Here is a 20,845-nt window from a genome sequence, read left to right on the forward strand (position 1 = left end):
CACAATGTCTGTGTATTTTCTTTACCCCTTCCGTGTAGTGGAAACCTTGTCTGCTGCAGCAATTTTAAGAGGTTTCAAGTCAATCTCATTCATCTCTCTTGAACACTGCACCCTTCGAGGTACCAGAGGCTCCTGGCTGGTCGCCCCAGCCCAGGAAGGGCTAATGCCAAGCCCAAAAGTCTGCTCAGGCCCTTCCTTTGGGGCACTGTTTTATTCTTCAATACGAAAGTTAAACAAAGCTATTCTCTTGACCAAAGCAGGCTGAAAAGCCTTTTCCCCTGCTTCTCCCTACCCCTGCTCCTGGGGCCAGCAACAGGGACCCACCCCCCTCCTGCAGCAATCCTTTTCATCGGAACCACTTGCTGGCTTTTACAATCACTTGATCAATCTCAGCTAGGAGGCAGCGGATCCGTCACAGGTGATGTTGGGCCCCAACTCCTCTTAAAGGGCTGCCTCTCCCCACCCCCTGTGACACATACCTCCTGCAAACTCTATGTTGCTCCTCCCACTACCTTAAGTCCAAGTACATCTTAAATGACACAAAGGTTCCATGGTGAACTCATCACATGATCACAAAATTCTACCCAGAATGCACACAAAGGGATGATGTTTATTGCTGCTTAATTATTCATTTCTATTTCATTAAAAAAAAGAATCCCCAAATCTAGGGGTCTAAACATGGAGTTAAACAATAAAAGCACATCCCCCCAAAAAACCCCTCTGAGTCCTTATCCATAAAGTAAATACTTCCACCCACTGTAAACAAAATATTCTTCTCCTGCTTCATTTGTCCCCTTGTGAGGAGTGTGAGAAGCTATGTAGCCCTGGCAGCATGTCTGGCAAGTCAAAGAGTCAGGTCTTGTTAGCTCTAGAAGGGGAATAAATGTAAGAATCAAGGGCACTTGATTATGTCCAGCCACCAACTGCTCCCATTCAAGACAGGGACCTGTGAGTGTATGCATCTCAGCTACTGCAGCTGCCATAGGATCGCACAAGAAGAGAGGGCTCTCCAAGGATAACCGGGACCACACCGCTTGCAGCCACGTTTTCAAAGGCAGCCACTGGATTTGGGTGCCTCAGTTTGTGGGCACGTGACTTGAGACAACTCTGGACCGATTTTCAGAGATGCAGAGTGCCTGCAGCTCCCCCTGGCTTCAGATGGAGTTGTGGGTGCTCAGCACCTCTGGAAACTAGGTTCAAGATCTTTCCAGTGGGGGATCCAAAAATTAAGACACCCAACAGTCACTTTGAAAGTGACGGCCTTAGGGCCTGATTTGTCTGGCCTGTGCCGACCTCTTAAACATCATCTAGACAGCAAAGCAGGTTGCTCCCTCAGCCAAAAAAGCATTACCCCTGCCTCAGCAAGGCTGAGTCTCAGCTGGCTGGTTCTCAGCCAAGTTATGACAGCACTAATTTCACCTTGAGTTGGCCCCCAGCCACACAGGCTGTTCGTGAATTGGTTCAGTTTCAATCCCTTCTACACCACAGATTCACAGATTTCAAGGCCAGAAGGGACCATTTGATCATGTAGTCCAGTGGTTTTCGAACTGCGGGTTGGGATCCCAAAGTGGGTCGCGACCCCGTTTTAATGGGGATGCCAGGGCAGGTTTAGACTTGTTGGGGCCTGGGGCCAAAGCCCGAGCCTAACTACCGAGGGCCGAAGCCCAAGAGCTCAGGTGACAGGACTTCAGCTTTGGTCTCCCCCCCAAGAGGCACTGGGGGCTTGGGGTTTGGTTTTTGCCCCCCTACCTGGAGCGGAGGTTGGGGGGGAAGCTCAGGCGGGCTCAAACTTCACCCCACCCTCCTGGGGTTGTGTAGTAATTTTTGTTGTCAAAAGGGGGTTGCAGTGCAATGAAGTTTGAGAACCCCTGATCTAGTCTGACCTCCTGCGTCATACAGACAAAGTATCATCCAGTTACCCCTGGATGAAACATAATAGCGTGTGTTTGACTAAATTCTAAAACGTGTAATAAACCGTTGTAGATGGAGGGGCCTATATAATGGCTTTCACATTGTTCTCCTATCAAAAATACCCTGTCCACACAGGTCAGGAAAGTCACCCTAGCTAATAGCAGTGGTATTTAAAGCATGGATGCAGCTAACACCATATTAATTCCTGTATGAGAGGGTCATATTTTACACGTCACCAATTTAAATCAGGACATGAAGGATCAGATTGATTTTTCCTGTAATAGTCCATAGATTGGAGGCAATTCACTCTGCCGATAGGAACTGCACTGCTTTCGACACTCATGGAGTATCCTGTAAACTAATCTACACTCTAGAGTTGGTAATGAACATAAGAACTGCCATATTGGGTCAGACCAAAGGTCCATCTAGCCCAGTATCCTGTCTTCCGACAGTGGCCAAAGCCAGGTGCCCCAGAGGGAATGAACAGAACAGGTAATCATCAAGTGATCCATCCCCTGTAGCCCATTCCCAGCTTCTGGCAAACCGAGGCTAGGGACACCATCCCTGCCTGTCCTGGCTAATAGCCATTGATGGACCTATCCTCCATGAACGTATCTAGTTCTTTTTTGATGGCCTCAAAAGATACTATTCCACACCAGAAAGGAAGGCAGTAACCTACCCATCCTACAGTTGAGTACCTCAGCTACAGTCTGACCAAAAAAGGGCTTTGTAGCAGGTCCCTAATGATGCTTCCCTTTCTGGCCTCTACTTATGACCCAAAGGAATGCCAAGCATTACTGAGCCTCTTGGAACATGCCATGCTAGAAACATTACTCTCAGCCAAATCCAAATGTCGTGGCAGAGGGCTTAATGTCTACACAAGGGGTTTAAACCAGATTAAGTCAAATTAATCCAGTTCAAAAATGCTTGCATACACACAATGCAATCCATCACAGCACACAATCTCTGCATTTATCACAAACTCTGGAGTCCTCTTCCAAAGTGGACTACATTTGTTGCAAATTGAGTTAGATGCAATGTTGCTGTTGAGCAGAGCCAGATAAAGCACAAGCAGATCAGTAGGACCTATATTAAAACCCAGGATGACCGGAAATAATCTGGCAAGGGACTTGTAATCTACCCATTTTCTGAGGAACTGGACAGGATTTTGCATAAATACATAACCACCCAACCCAGAAAGGTTGTGGAACCTTCTGACCACACTTCTCCATCCCTCCCAAGGATAACCAGCAACACTCACTGGAGGATGAGAATGAAGAGGGCAGTGAGGAGTTGTCCCCTGAGAGCCAGGCTCTGATGCCAGCCAGGTAGAAAGCCAACCCAATTCCTGTCCTGCAACAACAGAGCCCAAATCCCAGCCAGAAACCCAGGCTGGGGTCCAAGAGGCAGATCCTCTGGAGGGAATTTCAGCACGTATCTATATTTACAATGTATTATTATTTGTGGATAGCCATGATAGCTTCTGTTTCAGGTGCCCCATTGCCCCAGCCATTTTAGGCAGAGGTGAGCTAGGAGATTTTCCAAGCCTCCAGCCCCTGCCTCCCTCCCTCCACCCATGCTGTCTGCTCACCCTCCACCCCCATATACATTTCCAACTACCCTGCTCCACCCAGGTAATCAGCCTCTGTCACATGCTAAAGCCTTGATCATTGACCATTTTCGGGTCATGCCACGGAGGGCAAATGCCCTTCTACCTATTTTCCTTTCCACTTCCCTCATCTGTCCTGCCCAGTGAACACCCACACCTGGCGGTCTTCAAACATAGCTGCCTCATTGCCTGCTGCTGCCACAGAGGAGAAAAAAAAAAAAGATCCAGTCAGCAAGAAGTAAGGATCCAACAAGTACATCTGCACTTTAGGTATCTGTAAATTACTCAAATCTACCAATTATTTCAAGACACTAGAGAGAAAAGGATGGATGTTTACAACAGTGGGAGTGGATCAACATCATCACTATAGCTGTAGCTTTAGCCCGAATACCCTAAACGGGCTCCTACGAACCCCTTCTCAGGGGGAACCTCCAACATTTCCCCCTGCTTTCTGATTTACTTTCCCATTAGCACCCTCCACCACCTGTGTCGTGATGTTTTTTCCTCTGGCTGAGGGAGAGCTAACTGTGGCATTCTGGAGTTCCTCATCTCTGCTCCTCAGGGCTCTGCCCCAGTGATTGTCACTGCTGTAGTGTGCTCAACCTCAGATTTCTGGGTAGCTGCTAGATTACAAAGCCAACTTCAACGTTCACGCCATATGTTATGTAATCCTGGAGAAAACAAAACCGAAGGTGTCCCCTTAAAAAGTAATCACAGCTCGATCCCTTACGTAACATATGCACAGGCTCAAGTTTAGCCCGATCTCTTCCGATATTAAATTTTAAAAAGTCACAGCAACTGAGGACAGGCCCATCTGTTAAATGTGTGGAAGATTTGTGACATAATGATCATGTTCATTCTAGACAAAACAATCTGAATACCATGGGAGACACTAGAGGCAAATGAGTAACTTTCCCAGGCTGTTCAGTCATTTAAGTGGCATGACATCAGCCAGTATCTTTTAGAGGGACAGAAATGTATGTGCCCTGCAAAGCCTCCTGGCTTTGCAAAATGGTACTATTCAGTGATTCGCTCTCCTGGAATCTCTTGACTTCAAGAGTATCCCGATTTGTAGGCTATCATTTGAGAATGTGTTCATTACAGAAAAGCATGCCCCAATGCCAAGAACTCAGGTCTCGCTATTTTTTCAATGACACACTCAAGGCTCCTTGCTTCAGCAATTGGGAGCACAAGGACATGGAAAATAAAGCCACAGGATGACCAGATCTGCAGTCCTGCTAACAAGGACAGTGCCTGAAATTGCATCCCAGGACCAGACAGTCCTCTGAAAGTATCCTGGGCTCACTAGGAGAAAGGGATGAGGGCAGTCGGAGCAAAACCTAGAGGTGTTAACTTGGGTGACATTTGACACCACTTGCCTGGGAAACCGATCATTCCAGTCACTTTCACGGACGTTGGGACAAAGAATTTAAAATCAACTATTCTCACAGAAATAACGGTTCCTCAGCCCCCAAGAAAACAGATTGTGTATAGTACAAACATATATGTGATTAATACATTCCAGGAAAAACAAATCCCCTTGTTCTAAATTCCTGTCTAAATCCTTATAATCTCACTCAGGCTAGGAAGGTATTTATACTGCGCTCGTCACCGTGGTATTTAATGACGTGGACATCATGTAAATAAACATTGAAATAAGAGTATTCTTTAGTGATCATGGACACTAAGGAACTAATACATATGGTTCCGTACGAGAAGCCCCAGATCAGCTATAGGACTAGTTACCATACTATATAGGATATCATTGCAGGGGTATCATCCTGTATGCCATCCAATAGGATGGCTCAAAACTGTATAGAAGGAGATGGTAACTGCATTAGGCTAAGCAGAAATCACCCCTCATGTAAAGATGTGTGATTATAAAAACCGTGAACAGCATTAAAAATACCATTTGGAAGGGTGGACTTCAAAGAGCAGAGGTCCATCCACTCAGGCCCAGTTTCAACACGGTTAAAAATCATCCAATGAAAGGAAGAGCATGGCATTTTATTTTCCTGGATGACAGGAATTCAGGGATTAAAGTTTTTTTTAAAAAAAAGTCCTTCATCCTCCCCATCAGTTAGTAGGAGTTACAAGATACAGGGTAACCAAGGAGCAGCATGGGTGGGTGTCCTCAGCCAGCCTGTTGTGTTGTTAACATGTCTTCATTAGACTTCAAAAACATGTGACCCATTGTGACTAAAAGTACACTGGTAACTCCTGCCGCCTAGTGGTAAAAACATTTCCTTTCTAAAATAATGAATGACAATGTCATTTTAAAAACAAAGCAATTAAGCTTTATTAATGTAACTTCATGGAAAGAACAGAAATGAATACAGGAGGAAATTCACCCCTGTGCAGAGAGCGAGCATAAAGACTATACATCACTTTAGCCCCACTAAGCCCTGTTTTAATAACTTAAATGTCGTCTGCACAGGAGTGAATTTCACCTCCAGTCAATACATGTCTCTCTGCAAAAGGACCCAATCATGCTCCCAGAAACTAACATAAATCCAGTTATTGTGGGTTGCAGCTGGCGTGGCTGAGGACAGAATTTGGCCCAAGCACTATAAATCACAATTAACCATGTTAATTTGAAATCTATTTATTTTTTAGTGTCTCTATTATTTTGTTTTAATTTATTATTATAGGCGCACGGATGTTTACCGCTCCTCTCAGACAATCCTGATAACAAACCAAGCTCTCTCAACTGGGGGGATTCTCCCAGGAAACATTTTAATTAAATAAAGTCACAGCAAAGTAGGGTAGCTGTTACTGGCAGAAAGTCCTGTCACAGTAGATCTGAGCTCTAGTAATATCTAACATTACCAGACCTTTCCAAACATATTTCTATGCAATCCATTAGTGAGGTTATTAACCTGGGTCCTTGTACCTTTGTGCTATGAAAACCAAAGTGAGATTCAACTAAGGCCCTCTGTACTTGTGAGAGGGCTGATATATAAACCCTGTTTCTGTTCAGGATAGGTTGCTTTGTGAAATACATAAACTCTAACAAAAATCCTCCTCCATTACGTGGGAGTAGCTTCCCATGGCTCCACCCCAAGCTGACATGGTGCTTGAGCTCTCCGGCTGGCTGTTGCACCACTCAAATGAAACACGAACACCATCAGTCAGGTTGCTGCCAGAGCGCACTCCTTCCCTGTTAGGGATTCACCAAGCAGCAGTGAAGTATGTGTGATTAAAGAATAATTTCTTCTATGGCCCTCTGAGGGAAAAGGCAGACTCTATGAGACGTCAGTAGAAGACAGACTAGTAATAGCTAGAAATGAGTTGTAGCTGTTTGAAAGAGCTTCAGTACCTAAGGTACTTGGATCTCCATGGGAAGGATGGTTTAGCTCATCGAATGTACGTCCACATGCTGAGAGACAGCTATTCTACATTGGGCTGGCCCAATGTTCACTAAAGTCAATGGGACTCTTTCCATTGACTTGAGTGGGTTTTTGATCAGACTCTGCATTAGCTAGTAAGATGTACTAGAGCCAACAGGTTTTTCCCCAAAATCTAATTCTTTGAGGTTGCAGAGTTGTGCTGTAGTGGGGGCAGCGCAGTCTCATTCAATTCTCTAACCAGGATCTCTAGGTCTGAGATCCCCCACTGACCAGTTCAGAGGATTGTGTGGAGAAGGGAGGCTCAGAGTATGTCGGGTGGTTGGCACTGAAACAGGCTCTGTTGCCAGGAAGGACGGCACAGCAGGTCTCCCCCATCATTGCAGCTTTGTTAAGCAGCTCGGAACGAGGCAGGATTTTGCCAGGCAAACGGAGATGATGATGCTAGAGGTAGAACTTGCTGGAACCTTTGCCCTGCCCTCAACCCCATCAGTGGCATGCAGAAACCGCGACTACAGCAGGTTTCAAGGGAACTGTCCGTGAATGCTTTGCTATCCACTCAGCTCTGCTTATAGGAGGTGAGGAAAAATACTCAGGAAGCCTCCATGCTACCCAGTGCGTGGGGAGCAATGTGGAAGCTGAGCCATACTCACAGGAGTCTGAAAACAGTAGAAAAGCTGGGTGAGGAATGGGTGGCTCCTGGCCAGGGACAGGATGCGCTTCTCTGTCATGGTGCATTCCACATCGTCATCCTGGAGAATAACATCCTTCTTCAGCACCTTCACGGCATACAGCTGGTCCGTCTCTTTTATTTTGGCAAGCATCACCTAAACCAAAGCAAGAGAATGAACCATACAGGCTAAATCCTGCTCTCTCCCACACAAGTATGGCAGGAGGACACAGGGGCCTCTCACACAACCTAGCAGGAGATGGAAGACAGCATATCTTCACGGCACACAGTCGTGAAGTCCAGCCAACTAGCGAGGTCAGTGTCAGCGGACGTGGGCGTGGCCACCAGTGTGACCATCTAGTGACAAAGCTAGCTAGCATGTGTGCTGCCATGAGAGCAGGCCCTATCCAGCAGAAGTGGCCATGCAAGTTGCTCAATGCTGTAAGGAGCAGCAAATCTCTCCTAGACCTGGTCAGTGGCATCCTTCCCAGTGCCCACAGGAATCCTCTACCATAACACACACCATGCCATGCCATCTGTCCCACCTTGCTGCACAATCAGAGTTTGGCCCATTCACCAGTTTTGACTGCACCATTTGCACAATGGCTTTGAGGCAAAAACCAGGCCCATGGTTTCCTGGTAGATGGAGAGTGAGCTCTGAACTGCATTGAGCTCTGACACTATTACCTTGCATCTTTTAAAGGAGAAAGAAAAGGAATACTTGTGGCAACTTAGAGACTAACCAATTTATTTGAGCATAAGCTTTCGTGAGCTACAGCTCACTTCATGAAGTGCCACAAGTACTCCTTTTCTTTTTGCGAATACAGACTAACACGGCTGTTACTCTGAAACCTTTAAAGGAGAAGTTCATCTTCCCAAGGAAGTGCTGCACAAGTGAGCATACTTGACATTTCTGTTATGCTCCCTTGCATGCGGAAATTATTCTTTTGGTTGTGGCTGTTTTCCCCTTTTGTTGTAGTCAGTGTTTCAGTTTGTGGTTGGTTTTATATTCCCCTCCTCTCCCCTCTATAGCGGGACTTTCTGCATATATGTGTAATCACCCTGATATTCACACGTGCTGAGCTCCCATGCAGCGCCCACTGATTTCCAGTCATGTTTCTCCTGACAGGGATCTTACCTTTTATCTGGTTTGGGAAGCACCTCATGTACTTGGGAGCCACTAAAATAACAAACAACAACAACGACACTACTATTTCGTGAAGAGCCAGGAATAAAACTCACCTTCCCAAAACTGCCCTTTCCCAACACTCGGATGAAGGTGAAGTCTTTGATCCCGAACCTGCTTGCTGAACTTCCACTCACACCGTTGCCGTCGTTTGGACTTTCTTTTCCCTGGCGCCTCAGCGTGGATCTTGAAACTAATTTCTGGGGAGGAAAATAACCGAGTTTGTCTAAAAATTGTATTTCCACTATGATATGCTGCAGTGTTTACTAATGATGTATCTGTCTGGGTACGTCTGCTGTGCTCAGCTGCACTGTACTGCAGCTGAAATACATTGGGCATAACATCACTCCAGGTGTCATGTGCAACAAGCCCACCCACCATCATCCGTGGCCACAAAGAAACATAAGAACTGGTTCTTGCTCTGTGTTTGACCTTGTAAAGTCACTTTGCTAAACCTAACAGGCAAGCCTGACCTCCCTACTTTGGAAATAGGAGAGCTGAGTGAAAAAACCTGGGAATCTTCCATCTGAATTATTGGGATATGAATAAATATGGCTACTTAATACCTCACAGCATGAATAATATCAGTGACATTTGGAATCCAAAAGATTTGTGTCTAGTCATTTCCCCTTCTCAGCCTCCCTTCCTGCTTACTAGCTACCTCCCTACCACTGCTTCCTCCTTCAATACAAATTCCTTTGAAGCTTTCTCCTCCCTAACTATAGGGCAGATCCAATTTAATGGTTTCCCTTTACATTTTCAAGAGTACTGCCAGTATCAATATCTTTCTACCGCTATTATTTTTGCAGTAGTTAGATCAAGTCAATATCCAGTACTCTCTGTTCATGGCTCTACAGATGTGGGTGCATAGACAAGCCCCAAATACTTACAAAATAAAGGAGACTCTTGCTCCTTTCCCTTCCCCCCGAACTTAGTCACACACAGATTTCTTGAGCTCCACCTTGTGACTGTTTCATAGTAATGCAAAATTCACAGCTGCACAATGAGACCTTTGACAAGGCCAATGTTACAGTAATTGAAAATTCAGCTGTGCAGAATGAAACAAAACCATTTGGAACAGCTCCCCAAATCCCTAACAAATATAAGCTCCCAACACATCCTGATAACTTAATCACATCCTTTACCTCACAAACAATTAGGAAAGCCCACTATGTACCAGGGCACAGATACGTTGTATCTATATGTTGTGCAGATTATACGGAGGACATACTACAGTGTCTGCTTGTTCAGAGCACAGGCTGCCCCCATTGAAATCAATGGGTGCTTTGGGAGCTCTGTAAATCAGAGAATAAATGATTAACTCTATTACAGTTTGTGTTATGGACAGACGGATGATGATGAGAGATTTGAAAATCCCTGTAGGCCTATTTTGCTATGAGCTTGATCCAAAGCCCACTGAAGTCAACAGGGGCAAGAACCTCAACTTGTCCCATTGATAGGCTATGCAGATTTACATCATCTGAGGCTCTGACCTGGGAATCTTTCCACTGAGTTCAGCAGGCTTTGGATCAGGCCCTTTGTAGCTGGAGAATCAGCATATTATTTGTCTTTCTTTTCCTCTACGTCTCTTTCTTCTTCCTGTTCTCTTTCTTTTGCCTGTTCTATTTCTTTCTTACCTTGGTTCTACATGAAGACTAAGATGGTTTTATGACTTACGCCAATATACAAGTGTTAACTTCCTCTAGTTATATGTTGAAATTTGTCATGTCTGATTATTTATTTTGTCACTTTTTAGGTTTTATTTATTTTACCTTTTTATGTATTTTTTGAGAAATATTAGTCATCATAAAATTGAACAAACCATTGTAAGTGGATAGGTTACCAAGGCCTACTCTTATTTTCTGGGCTGCACAGAGGTTTTGGGGGGTCTGGGACAAAATCTGAAACTGAGGCCCTACCAGCCTTCCAAAAAATTTACCATGGAAATGAAATAGTTTAAGTAGAATATTACTGAAAAACTTTAAAGCTGATTTATTATCACAAAAGACAAGTCACACCATGTTTATCTTTCTTACTCTTCTTGACAAACACATTTCTGACGCTATCATAATTTGGGCTCTTTGCAAGATCACACACTGTTAGCATCACTTAGGCCAATATATGCATTTTTGGCTCATGGTAAATCAGAGGCAGTTTTTAAATCAGGGCTGACTTGTTTGAGTGCTCTCCTTCGGAAAGTGAAATCAGTATGGAAATGAAAATCCTTAGAGCAACACAGGTCTGTGGGAAAACACACTGCAGTTCTTTTTCATAAATCTTGTTTAATTTAACTGTAGTTACTTTTCCAAATAGCGTCTCTCTCTTAGATTGTTAAAAAAGGTGAATTTCCTCTTCTATTAAATCTCACAAGTAGACTTTTGATAGTTCTCGAGCTTTTGTGATATTGGAATTGGCATAATTTATAATTGGCTTCCAAATAAATGAAAACATGCTGTTGATTTTTGAAGCGGGTTCAGATCTTCTTCTATTTGTGTGGATAAGCGAGTCTAAAGCAACATAAAAAATGTCAACCCTGAACTCAGTTTCTTGGTTTTCATGGTTGTACATGGTGGTCCTGTCTTCACCATAGTGTGTTTTCCTCCTTCTGCTTCTTTTCTTCTTGAAATCTTTTTGAAGGCCCAGGTCCACTTCTACAAGTTTTGACTAGTCAAGAATCAGAGGCCAAGATTCTCAAAGGCGCTCCAGTTCACTTAGGAGTCATTTCGTCAGCCTTGATTCTTCATCAAGTGTAAGCTCAGAGTCTTGAAGTAAACTCCTTAAGATGCCAATGGCTTGTAGAGCTTTAAACCAGAAAGTAGCCAGTAAAACAAATTTGAAAGAGTTTAACCATTTAGACAAACATTCCACTTCGCTGCATAAGTCCACGGGCAAATCAAATTCTTCCTTCAGTTTCACCAAAGGTTGTAGAATTTCCCCTCTCTAGTGGTTTCACTGCTTCAATTCCTGCACCGGGTTTGCTACATACTATGCAACAAAATGTTTGCAGCTTCCATCGGACAGGACTGGAACAGAATATATCCACTGACAGACTGATCAGGCAGAGAAATGGTTTTGTACCTTTGCTTATTTCTATTGATATACAGACCCTCTTTAATTTTATTCCCGATACGTGAATGACTAACATGTAGAATTGTAACCCACCCTCTTCATAAAATTCCATATGAGTTTTATTTAAGCTAGAGTGCCTTCATCACTTGCCCTTATACAGATCAGTAATAAATAAAGACTCATGCTATTCAAAGACTGACTGTCTCACATGCAGGCTGTGCAGAGAGTACTGCAGCAGGACCTCCTACTTTTATATGGAGTCCGTCACAGCATTGTAAGCCTTTTTTCCATTTTCTGCATTTTCTTGTCTTTGGAATTCATGTAGTATAATTGGGTTGTGCATAGTAGTTGTGCATATTGTTCCTTGGGCTTGGAGGCCCCCTCAAATGGGGGGAGGGCTCAGGGCAAACTCCCTTGTTTTCCCCTCCCCTCATCACCTTGGCCAGCCCTGCTTATTTTCATAAATATTTACAGACATTTTCACTCTTTGTTACATTAAATTTTATAACGGTCTAAATAGATTGCAGAATACTTTAAAATACATGAATATACAGCGCACACTTAGGCCTCAATCCTACAAACTCTTACGCACAATAGGACTAATCAAGTACTTAAAGTTAGGCATCTGTGTACTGTTTGCAGGACTGGGGCATTATACCCCTGGAAAGTTCCCACTGTTATATTGACCTCTCAGCTGAAGGGATAGGGGCTGCTTTCAATATAACTCCAATAAATAATAATATCTAGTTCTTACATAGCACTTCCTATCCATAGATGTCAAAGCACTGTACAAAAAAGGTGACCACCATGACTGCTGTTTTACAGATGGCTAAATTGAGACAGAGGGAGGTGCAGCGACTTGTCCAAGATCAGCCAGAAAAGCAGTAGCAGAACTGGGAATAGAACCTAGGTCTCCTGAGTCCCTGTGTAGTGCTCAATTCACTAGGTAACACTGTCTCTCTATTTGCCAGTGGACATGTCCCTGAATAACACTGACCTTTAAACTAGATTTGGGGCTGGATTCTCCTCTCACTTGTACAACTCAGGCACAGTTCAATGGAGTTTCACTGCTGTAAGTGTGAGAGGGGAATCAGACCCTGGATTTTGCCATATTTTACATTGACCTAACAGGAAGAAACACACATTGAAGCCTCTGCAATACAAGCTTGGAAACTAAACATTCATTTTCCAGATGAGGTGTTTGTTGAATGTCACAGAACAAAAGGCAATTGGTCCAGTGCACCCCGCAATGCCATTCATTCTAACCAAAGCCCTAACCAACTTCTCTTGTGCTTGTACAAACGACACGGCTGTAAACTCTGATAAAGAAAAGAGAAAAGTCTCACCGAATTTGGAGAAATATTTCCTGGCTGCAGGCCCATACATGCCAAGGTTTTGGCCAGTTCTGCTGCATTCACCCCACAGTTGGGTGCCACGTTGGCTTGGCACCTAATATGTACATTCATTTTACACACTGAGGGGGTGAAAAATAAAATCAAATGAACAACTGGAACAATGCTGAGAGAAAGGCTCAGAATGTTACTGCTGAAAAATAACATGGACTAAAGGATTTCACTCCAGAAAATCTACATCGCTGCCCTGATCCTGAGCTACAGAAGCCAAAGAGAACAAGGCTATGGACATCAGGTGACAGTACACCAAACATGATGCAACATGGTCAGATGTCCATTTGTGTACATGTATGAGTGTGCTGGGTACAAGGGGTACATACACTACTTTGAAGCTATGCCCACAGGTACAAATTAGCTCCAGGATGCCATGGAACTTAGTGACACACTTCAACAGTGGTTGTCAAAAAAGCTGGATGAATAATTGATGTTTCAGTTTGCTGGGAAAACTGAAAATTTTAAAATTATTATCAGGGGACCAAAAAGTTGAAAAAAAAATGTTGGGGGTTCCACAAAATATTTCATTTAGTTTTTGAGCTTTTTTAAAGGTGGTTTTTAATTTTTTAAGGTTTTTTTCAACCAAAACTATTCAGCTAATTTGAGACAAAATTGCAAAATGTTTTGGTCAATTTGAATCTGCATTTTTTTAGCAAAAAAAATTTGACAAAATTTTTTTGCCCAATTCTAGTTTACAACTCTCTAATTTCACATCCATATCATTCAACAGAAAACTCACACAGACAGAGAACATTGGGGGAGGTGAAGGCAGATGGAGATAGAGCACTGGTTACTTAAAAGGCTTGATAATAATGGTCATCAAACAAAAACTAAATGCTGGAAAAGCCTTTTCAGTCAATTAACCATGTGACAAAGAGCCATGTTAATCAACAAACACTGATGACTTTTCCCCTGTTAATGTTTTTTTCCCGCTACCTTGTTAGTATTCACTGCTTAAGCAAAGGCTCTCAGGTACATAGAAAGAGCAATGCTAGAAGTAGCAATATCCATGAGTAGTTTCAGCTATGTGAGTGAAAGAAAATTGGACAAACAGTGCAAATTAGAATCCACTCTGCAGCCTGGAAAAACAAGAGCTATAAATCACTTTTGTATCCACGGACTAGAGAGGAGTGTAATATTCTTTCAACAGTTTAAGCTAAAATATACAGGAAATTGTTCCTCAGTTCTTTGATTTTCCACACATCCATAGAAGTTTTCCTAAGAAAGCCTGAAGAAAGAATAAGGCTGGCTTACTTTTACACTGTAGCCCTTGCCGCATTATCCCCCACAGCAAAGAACCACAATGATCGCAGAAGGTTGGTACTTTGTAGTTGTGGATCCTAAACTTGTGAGGAATGTTGATTCCAAATCTTTGTTCCAAAACCTGAGAAAGAATCAAAAAGACACACAGGGTAGAAAACTCCGTGTGTGTGTGTGTGTGTGTGTGTGTGTGTGTGTATATATATATATGAATACACAGATATACAAGATAATTTTATTAATAAAAAGTACATTAATGTAAGAGCAGGGGGTTGGACTAGATGAGCTCCTGAGGTCTCTTCCAACCCTAATTTTCTATGATTAGGAACAACTGCAGAATTATTTTAAAAAATCCCAGTTCTGAAAGTGTCATCTTTGTTCTCCACTGCATTGTAATTTACTGAATGAGAATGCTGTAATGTATTGACTGAGCTCTAATCAGCAATCAACCTGCTCTGGCAGATTTTTTGACATGCCTTGTAAGTAGAACAAAGTAGATTTTACAAAGGATTCATTAGCTAATTTCAAATTCTGACAATGAACTTGGAATTATTAAAACTAGATGGGACTTCTATTTGCCTCATCACAAATCTATCTCAAGCCATTTAAGTACTGAATACAAATTATTGCTAACTATAGGAGTTTGTTACTAACTAATCAGCATTAAAATGTTTAACTTATGCGTCACATGCAAAAATAAAATTCTTTAAAATGCTGACTCTCTCTATCATTTTTAGTACATGGCAACAGTTTTCCCAGGCCTTCCAAAATTCCTCATCTCTTTTTTACCACTTCTTATCAATGTTTATTTCCATTTTGGACACTGATTCATCTCCACTTCTCCCCCACCCCTCTCCCACACACACATCTGGGGTTATCCCTCTTTTCCAGTGTGAACTATTTAGATCACAAATGCAGAATCAGAAAACTTCAGAAAACGTTACACATGTTGAACAAATGGATCCTGTTTTATTTTGTGCCTCAACATTTCGGCCCTGGCAGATTGAAAGGTGAATCCATTATCTTAAGTAATTAAAAATATAGGTGCTAATGGAACAACAAGTTTCAAGTCAATTATACCTCTTGAACTTTCTCTCTCTCTTTTTTAAAAAAAAGATTAGGTCTTTTTTTCATTGAAGTGATTAATTGCCATCTTGAGAGATTCGGTATTTGACTGACATTTTAGGATTGGTAAGCAGACATTAAAGTTTAGTTCAACAGTTCTGGTAAGAAATAGTGAACAACGGCATCTGTTCGCATGTTCTGGAAAGAACATTATTGGTTACAATACACCTTTTGTGGTGTAGATTTACTCCATGACTAGTAATATTCCTCATGGATCTTGGTCCTGGATGGATACTATAGAAACACAGAACATAGGATGGGAAGTGATCATCTGGGTCAGAGTCCAGTCGCCTGCTCTCGCAGGCAACCCTGTCATATAATCCCATTCATAAATTTATCAAGCTCCGCCTTAAAATTAGTTAGGTTGTTTGTCTTCACTACTCCTATTCCGAGGATTGTTCCAGAGCCTCCCTCCTCTGATGGTTTGGAACCTTTTCCTAGTTTCCAGCCTAACTTTATTCATGGACAGTTTATACCCATTTGTTCTTGTCCCAACATTGTCCTTTAGGTGAAACAGCTCTTCTCTCTCCCTGGTGTTTACTCCCTGATGTCTTTATAAAGCGCAATCATATCCCTTCTCAGGCTTCATGTTGCTAGGTTAAACATACCAAGCTATTTTATTCTTCTCTTCTAAGAAAGGGTCTATAATTCCCCTGATTACCCTAGCAGCCCTTCTCTGAATTTCTGGTTTTATCATGGACTGGGACATGGGTAGTCTGAACCAGTGGTGAGGGCCCAGGCATGGCCTAGTGGGTAGAGCTGAAGCTCTTCCTAGTGGTTGGAGCCAGGAACAGGAACCAGGAGTCAGAGCCAGGAGATGAACAAGGGTACAGGGCTGGCAGACTGGAACTGGACAGGAACAACGCATGAACAGGTCTGGAATGAGGCTGGAAACAAGCAGGTGATCGCAGCTGTGGGGGTAAATGTTCAGCAGCATGCAACCTGCTGCTGAGTTTAAATGCAGACGTGTAGGCTCCTCACAGCCAATCAGGAGGCCAGCCAATCAGGTGATGCTGCCACAACCCAACTAGGCTCATGAATCAACCTGAGAGCTGAGCCAGCCAACACCAGGCTCAGCTGAGGGAAATCGGGCCCAGAGTTCTTAACAGTTTTGAATTAATCCTTCTTGAACATGGGTAACCAGAATTGTACCTAGTATTCCAGATGAAGTCTTACCAGCACTTTGTACAATGGCAGAAATACTTCCCAATTTCTAGAGGAAATACCTCACCTGATACCTCCTAAATATTATCAAGCTCTAGGAATGAGCCATACAATTCACCAAACAGTCACATCCTTACCTAAAAGTGTGCCAAACAGAGCAAAAGCTATGGAAGAAGGAAGAATTAATAATAATAATAAAAGATCAAGAGGTGATTTGATTATGGTGTACAAGTACTTTCTTCAGGGAGAAAACAGCTACTAAGGGGCTCTTTAAGGTGTAACAAGGAGTCCAAGCCAGAGAAATTCAAACTAGAAATAAGACAATTATTTAAAAGTGAGGGTGATTAATCATTGGAACAAACTGCCAAGGGGAGTGGTAGATTCTCCAGCTCTGGAAGTCTTCAGATCAAGACTGGATGCAAACACAACAGGCTTTAGTCAAACACAAATTATTGGGCTCAATAGAGGATGAAATTCTATGGCCTCTGTTATGCAACAGGTTATACCATATGATCTAAATGGTCACTTCTGGCCTTAAAATCTATGAATCTGTGAATGGAGATAAGAAGCCAAAGAAGGATAAATTCCACTATTTTGCAACCACTACCACCCACATAAACCTGAAGATTCAGGAAGTCTTACGATCCAAGTAACCAACTGTGACTTTACCTTGGTGTCTGTCTTGTCAATATTGTTTTGGCACGTGCAGGCTGTAACAATTAGATGATGGCAACGCTTGTGTACAACACAGGTGCATACTAGGAAACAAAAGAAGCATATTGAACTTTATCAAAAAAGACTTAAAATGTATAAAACAATAAACTGGGCTCTCCTAGATTCCATGTAAATCATCAGCAGATAATGGAACAATAGGAGAAACGTACATCCTGGCTGAGATTTTCAAAGCCACCTAAAGGATTTGGATATCCAGTTTCCATTAATTTTAACAGAAATTGGAGCCCAAATCCTCTAAGAAGCTTAGAAAATCTCAGCCCATATAAATATCGGGAGATACATGCAGAAATGTCAGTGCAATCCAAACATGACTAACAATGAACTAAATCAATATGACCACCGAAATCTTCCAATGAAGAATATTACAGGTGATGCAAACAAAGGCCATAGAGGACATTGATTTGATAAATTTCAGACCCCAGACAAAGTCCAAGGCAGTGCCTCCAAGAAGGGATATTTGTGAGGCCAAATGTAACTCACTGGTGAGTGTGTGTCTAGAGATCCCCCCATAGCCTTACGCTTGCTTGCACTCGCAAGGGCCTATCAGTAAATGAACCCTTTCTTTTTGTTGAGCTTAGGCAGGAGACATTTGGTTTATCTGCAGTTCAGGTCCATGTGAACGCAATGGTGTCCCAGCGCACCTCGTAAGAGCCAAGCTTCATTATTAGACTTACTGAAAGACCATTCCTGCAGGAAGCCAACTTAGAGGGCACAGGGAAAGGGAGAGGCCAAGACAAACTGATGAGAATTCATTAAACAGAAAAAAATACTGTAAAAATCAATACAGCATATTACTTTGCATTAGGCAAAAATAGTAGGTCAAACCACAAAGTTTCCTTTTGAAGTAATTTCTCTAATGTCAATTGGTTTTAATTGCATTGTTAAAGGAATTATTGCAGGGAAAAGCCATCCACCCAGGGGCCTGGAGACTACATGCCTAATGAAGGCTGGGCACTATGTTGACGTGACACAGGTCCCAAACTGACAATAAGCTACGAGGAGCTCCACTGACTTCAGTGGGGCTCAATGAAGTGGCAGGAGTCCACCCCCATGGAGCACAGGATTGGGGCCATAGCATGAGAATGTTTCTGTGTGCATATGTATGAGCATACTCTCATGCAGCCAGCCTGATAGCTGCTAATTCACACCTTCTTGGTTGGCTCAAAGAGCAGAATGAATAGCGACTTCAGAGAAAAGAGCTGGCAGGATGGCCCTGCTGGAAGAAGATGCATCTCAGTGTTGGAATATTCAATAATATATGGTATATGGATATAACACTTTACCTTGGCACTGGTATCCCTGCTTCCCAAATACTCCCCTGTTCAAAACAAAACAAAACATGGAACGTGATTCACAATCACAAACCAAAACAGTTTGGCAGTAGTCTCATGAGGGCAGAACTGAAAGGCAATGAAGCCCAAGCATTCTGTTTTCCAAAGCAAACAGCCAGTGGTGACAAGAAGACAGTGAGCTGGCTGAGATTCAGTGCATGTAACAAAGGGACAAGGAAGGCTTTGGCTCACAGGGTAGGCTGACAAAATGCATCTTTCTTTCCAAATTAAATCTCTCACTGTATTTCCTTAAGTACTTCACCTACATTACTCTAAACAAAACAATTATTATTTGGACCAGATTACACGAGCTCCATAATTACCTCTGAAGGCCTCATGTTCCATATGGAACGGAGAGACATAACAGAGTGGGAGATAATTACCTCTCCCTCTACCCACGCTCTTCTCAACCATTTCAGTTAAATGGATTGTTACCCCCTAATCTTTCTACCCATATTAGTTCCACATCTATTAACCTGCTCTTTATGCCTTGAATGGTTTTTGTCTCCTCATCCACCCAGCACTCTCTCTCTCCTCCTTCAAACCCACTTCTGCAAACAGCCATTCCTGCTTTCTTCTCACCATCAGTAATTCACTCAGCATCAACTGAACTGCTGTCCAGGGTCTCGTACAACCATTAGTCTTGTCTAACTCAGGCTGTAAGATCTGTTTCTCAATCAACATTTGTAAAGCACCATGTAACTAATTCAGTATTGATTGCTGCATGGGGGTATACCTGCTAGACAGAGTGTAAAGGTACGGTTATGGGCTTGTCTACATGGTCACTTAGCACATGGTAAGCTGGGGTGTAAATCTACAAAGCACCAGCTTACTGTGTACTAACACAGCATGGACCCTGCTACTATGCACTAAAAGTTCTGTGGTGCACTTTGACCTACTGCTGCAGTAGTGGGGTTCACATGGCAACTTAAGTGTGCAGCAGACTAGTGAGATGTACAATCACGACCTAGGATGACATGTGCTCACCATGTGCACAAACCCACAGTGGAAGGAAAGGCCCAGGTTGTTGTTTTTTAAGTCATTCTTACCAGATAAACTCCTTGCAGTGGGAGCAGTACGTTGGTTGTCGCAAATATGTAGCCATAAATTTGTGCCCGTTGACTTGATGTACTCTTCTTCGCATAGCCCTCTGGCGTTTCCGAGTAAAATTTTTAAAAATTCTCTCTCTCTGGAGGGTTCCTATACAGAAAAAAAAAATACAACGTAAAAATTAATTTATGATTATCTATAGAACAGGGAGAATAATTATTAGTTTATATAATGCTTTTGACCATATATCTCGGAGCGCTTTACAAGGTTATCAATCATAATAACCCCAATTTAAAGACAGGGAAATTACAGAGAGAAATTATTTGGGCCAGATCACAGAACAAGACAATGGCAAAGAGAGGAACTGAACCCACATCTCCAGAGTGTCAGTCCAGTGTCCTATCCACTAGATCATAATTTTCACTTGCTCGATGAATGCTATTTACCTCACCTTTGGTGCTCTCATGCTATATCTAAGCATCACCCTTTGGGGGATTTTTTCCTTTAAGTATTAAACAAAACGTAAAGGCGTGATCAGTGGTTTTAGGGGACTCAATTTTTTGGTGCCCACCTGACGGCCTCTTAAAGGAGCCTGCTTTATCAGAGTTGTGGCATTTAGCACTTTCTGAAAATAAGGCCCCTTTAAGTTCTCTCACTTTGTGCGCACAAACTGAATTACTCCAAATCACTACTCAATTAAAAAATTTAGGACTAATTTAGCCATATAAAAACATCTTCCCGCAAAGCTAAAGTTATGCAAAACATGCACTGACTCATTTCTAAAGCACAGAAATGCTGTCTATATCAATAAAGCCATTCACAGATATTAACGGATATCTAACATAAAATCATAGTGGTCTTGCATTTTCCTATATACAGAGCACTTTTCATCTAGAACGACCCCAGCACTGACCAGGTTTGACCTTGCGTAGCTTCTCAGATCAAAGGCAGTAGACATTTGCATCAGATAAGACATGAATAT

At 42.6% G+C, this 20,845-nt stretch overlaps 1 protein-coding gene across 1 annotated transcript in view; it reads right to left on the reverse strand.

Moving 5' to 3' along the window:
• Window positions 1-20,845, reverse strand: part of PRKCH (protein kinase C eta) — a 172,321-nt gene that overhangs the window by 82,295 nt on the left and 69,181 nt on the right. The window contains exons 3-9 of the mRNA XM_084632453.1: window positions 19,863-20,013; window positions 18,766-18,800; window positions 17,417-17,505; window positions 14,453-14,582; window positions 13,139-13,266; window positions 8,780-8,923; window positions 7,521-7,694 (exon numbers count right to left, since the gene is read on the reverse strand). Of these exons, the coding sequence (XP_084488579.1) occupies window positions 7,521-7,694; window positions 8,780-8,923; window positions 13,139-13,266; window positions 14,453-14,582; window positions 17,417-17,505; window positions 18,766-18,800; window positions 19,863-20,013 (851 nt within the window). The remainder of the gene's footprint in view (window positions 1-7,520; window positions 7,695-8,779; window positions 8,924-13,138; window positions 13,267-14,452; window positions 14,583-17,416; window positions 17,506-18,765; window positions 18,801-19,862; window positions 20,014-20,845) is intronic.

The sequence above is a fragment of the Lepidochelys olivacea genome (genome assembly GCF_965140295.1).
Source record: "Lepidochelys olivacea isolate rLepOli2 genome assembly, chromosome: 6".
In the NCBI taxonomy this organism is placed as follows: Eukaryota; Metazoa; Chordata; order Testudines; family Cheloniidae; genus Lepidochelys; species Lepidochelys olivacea.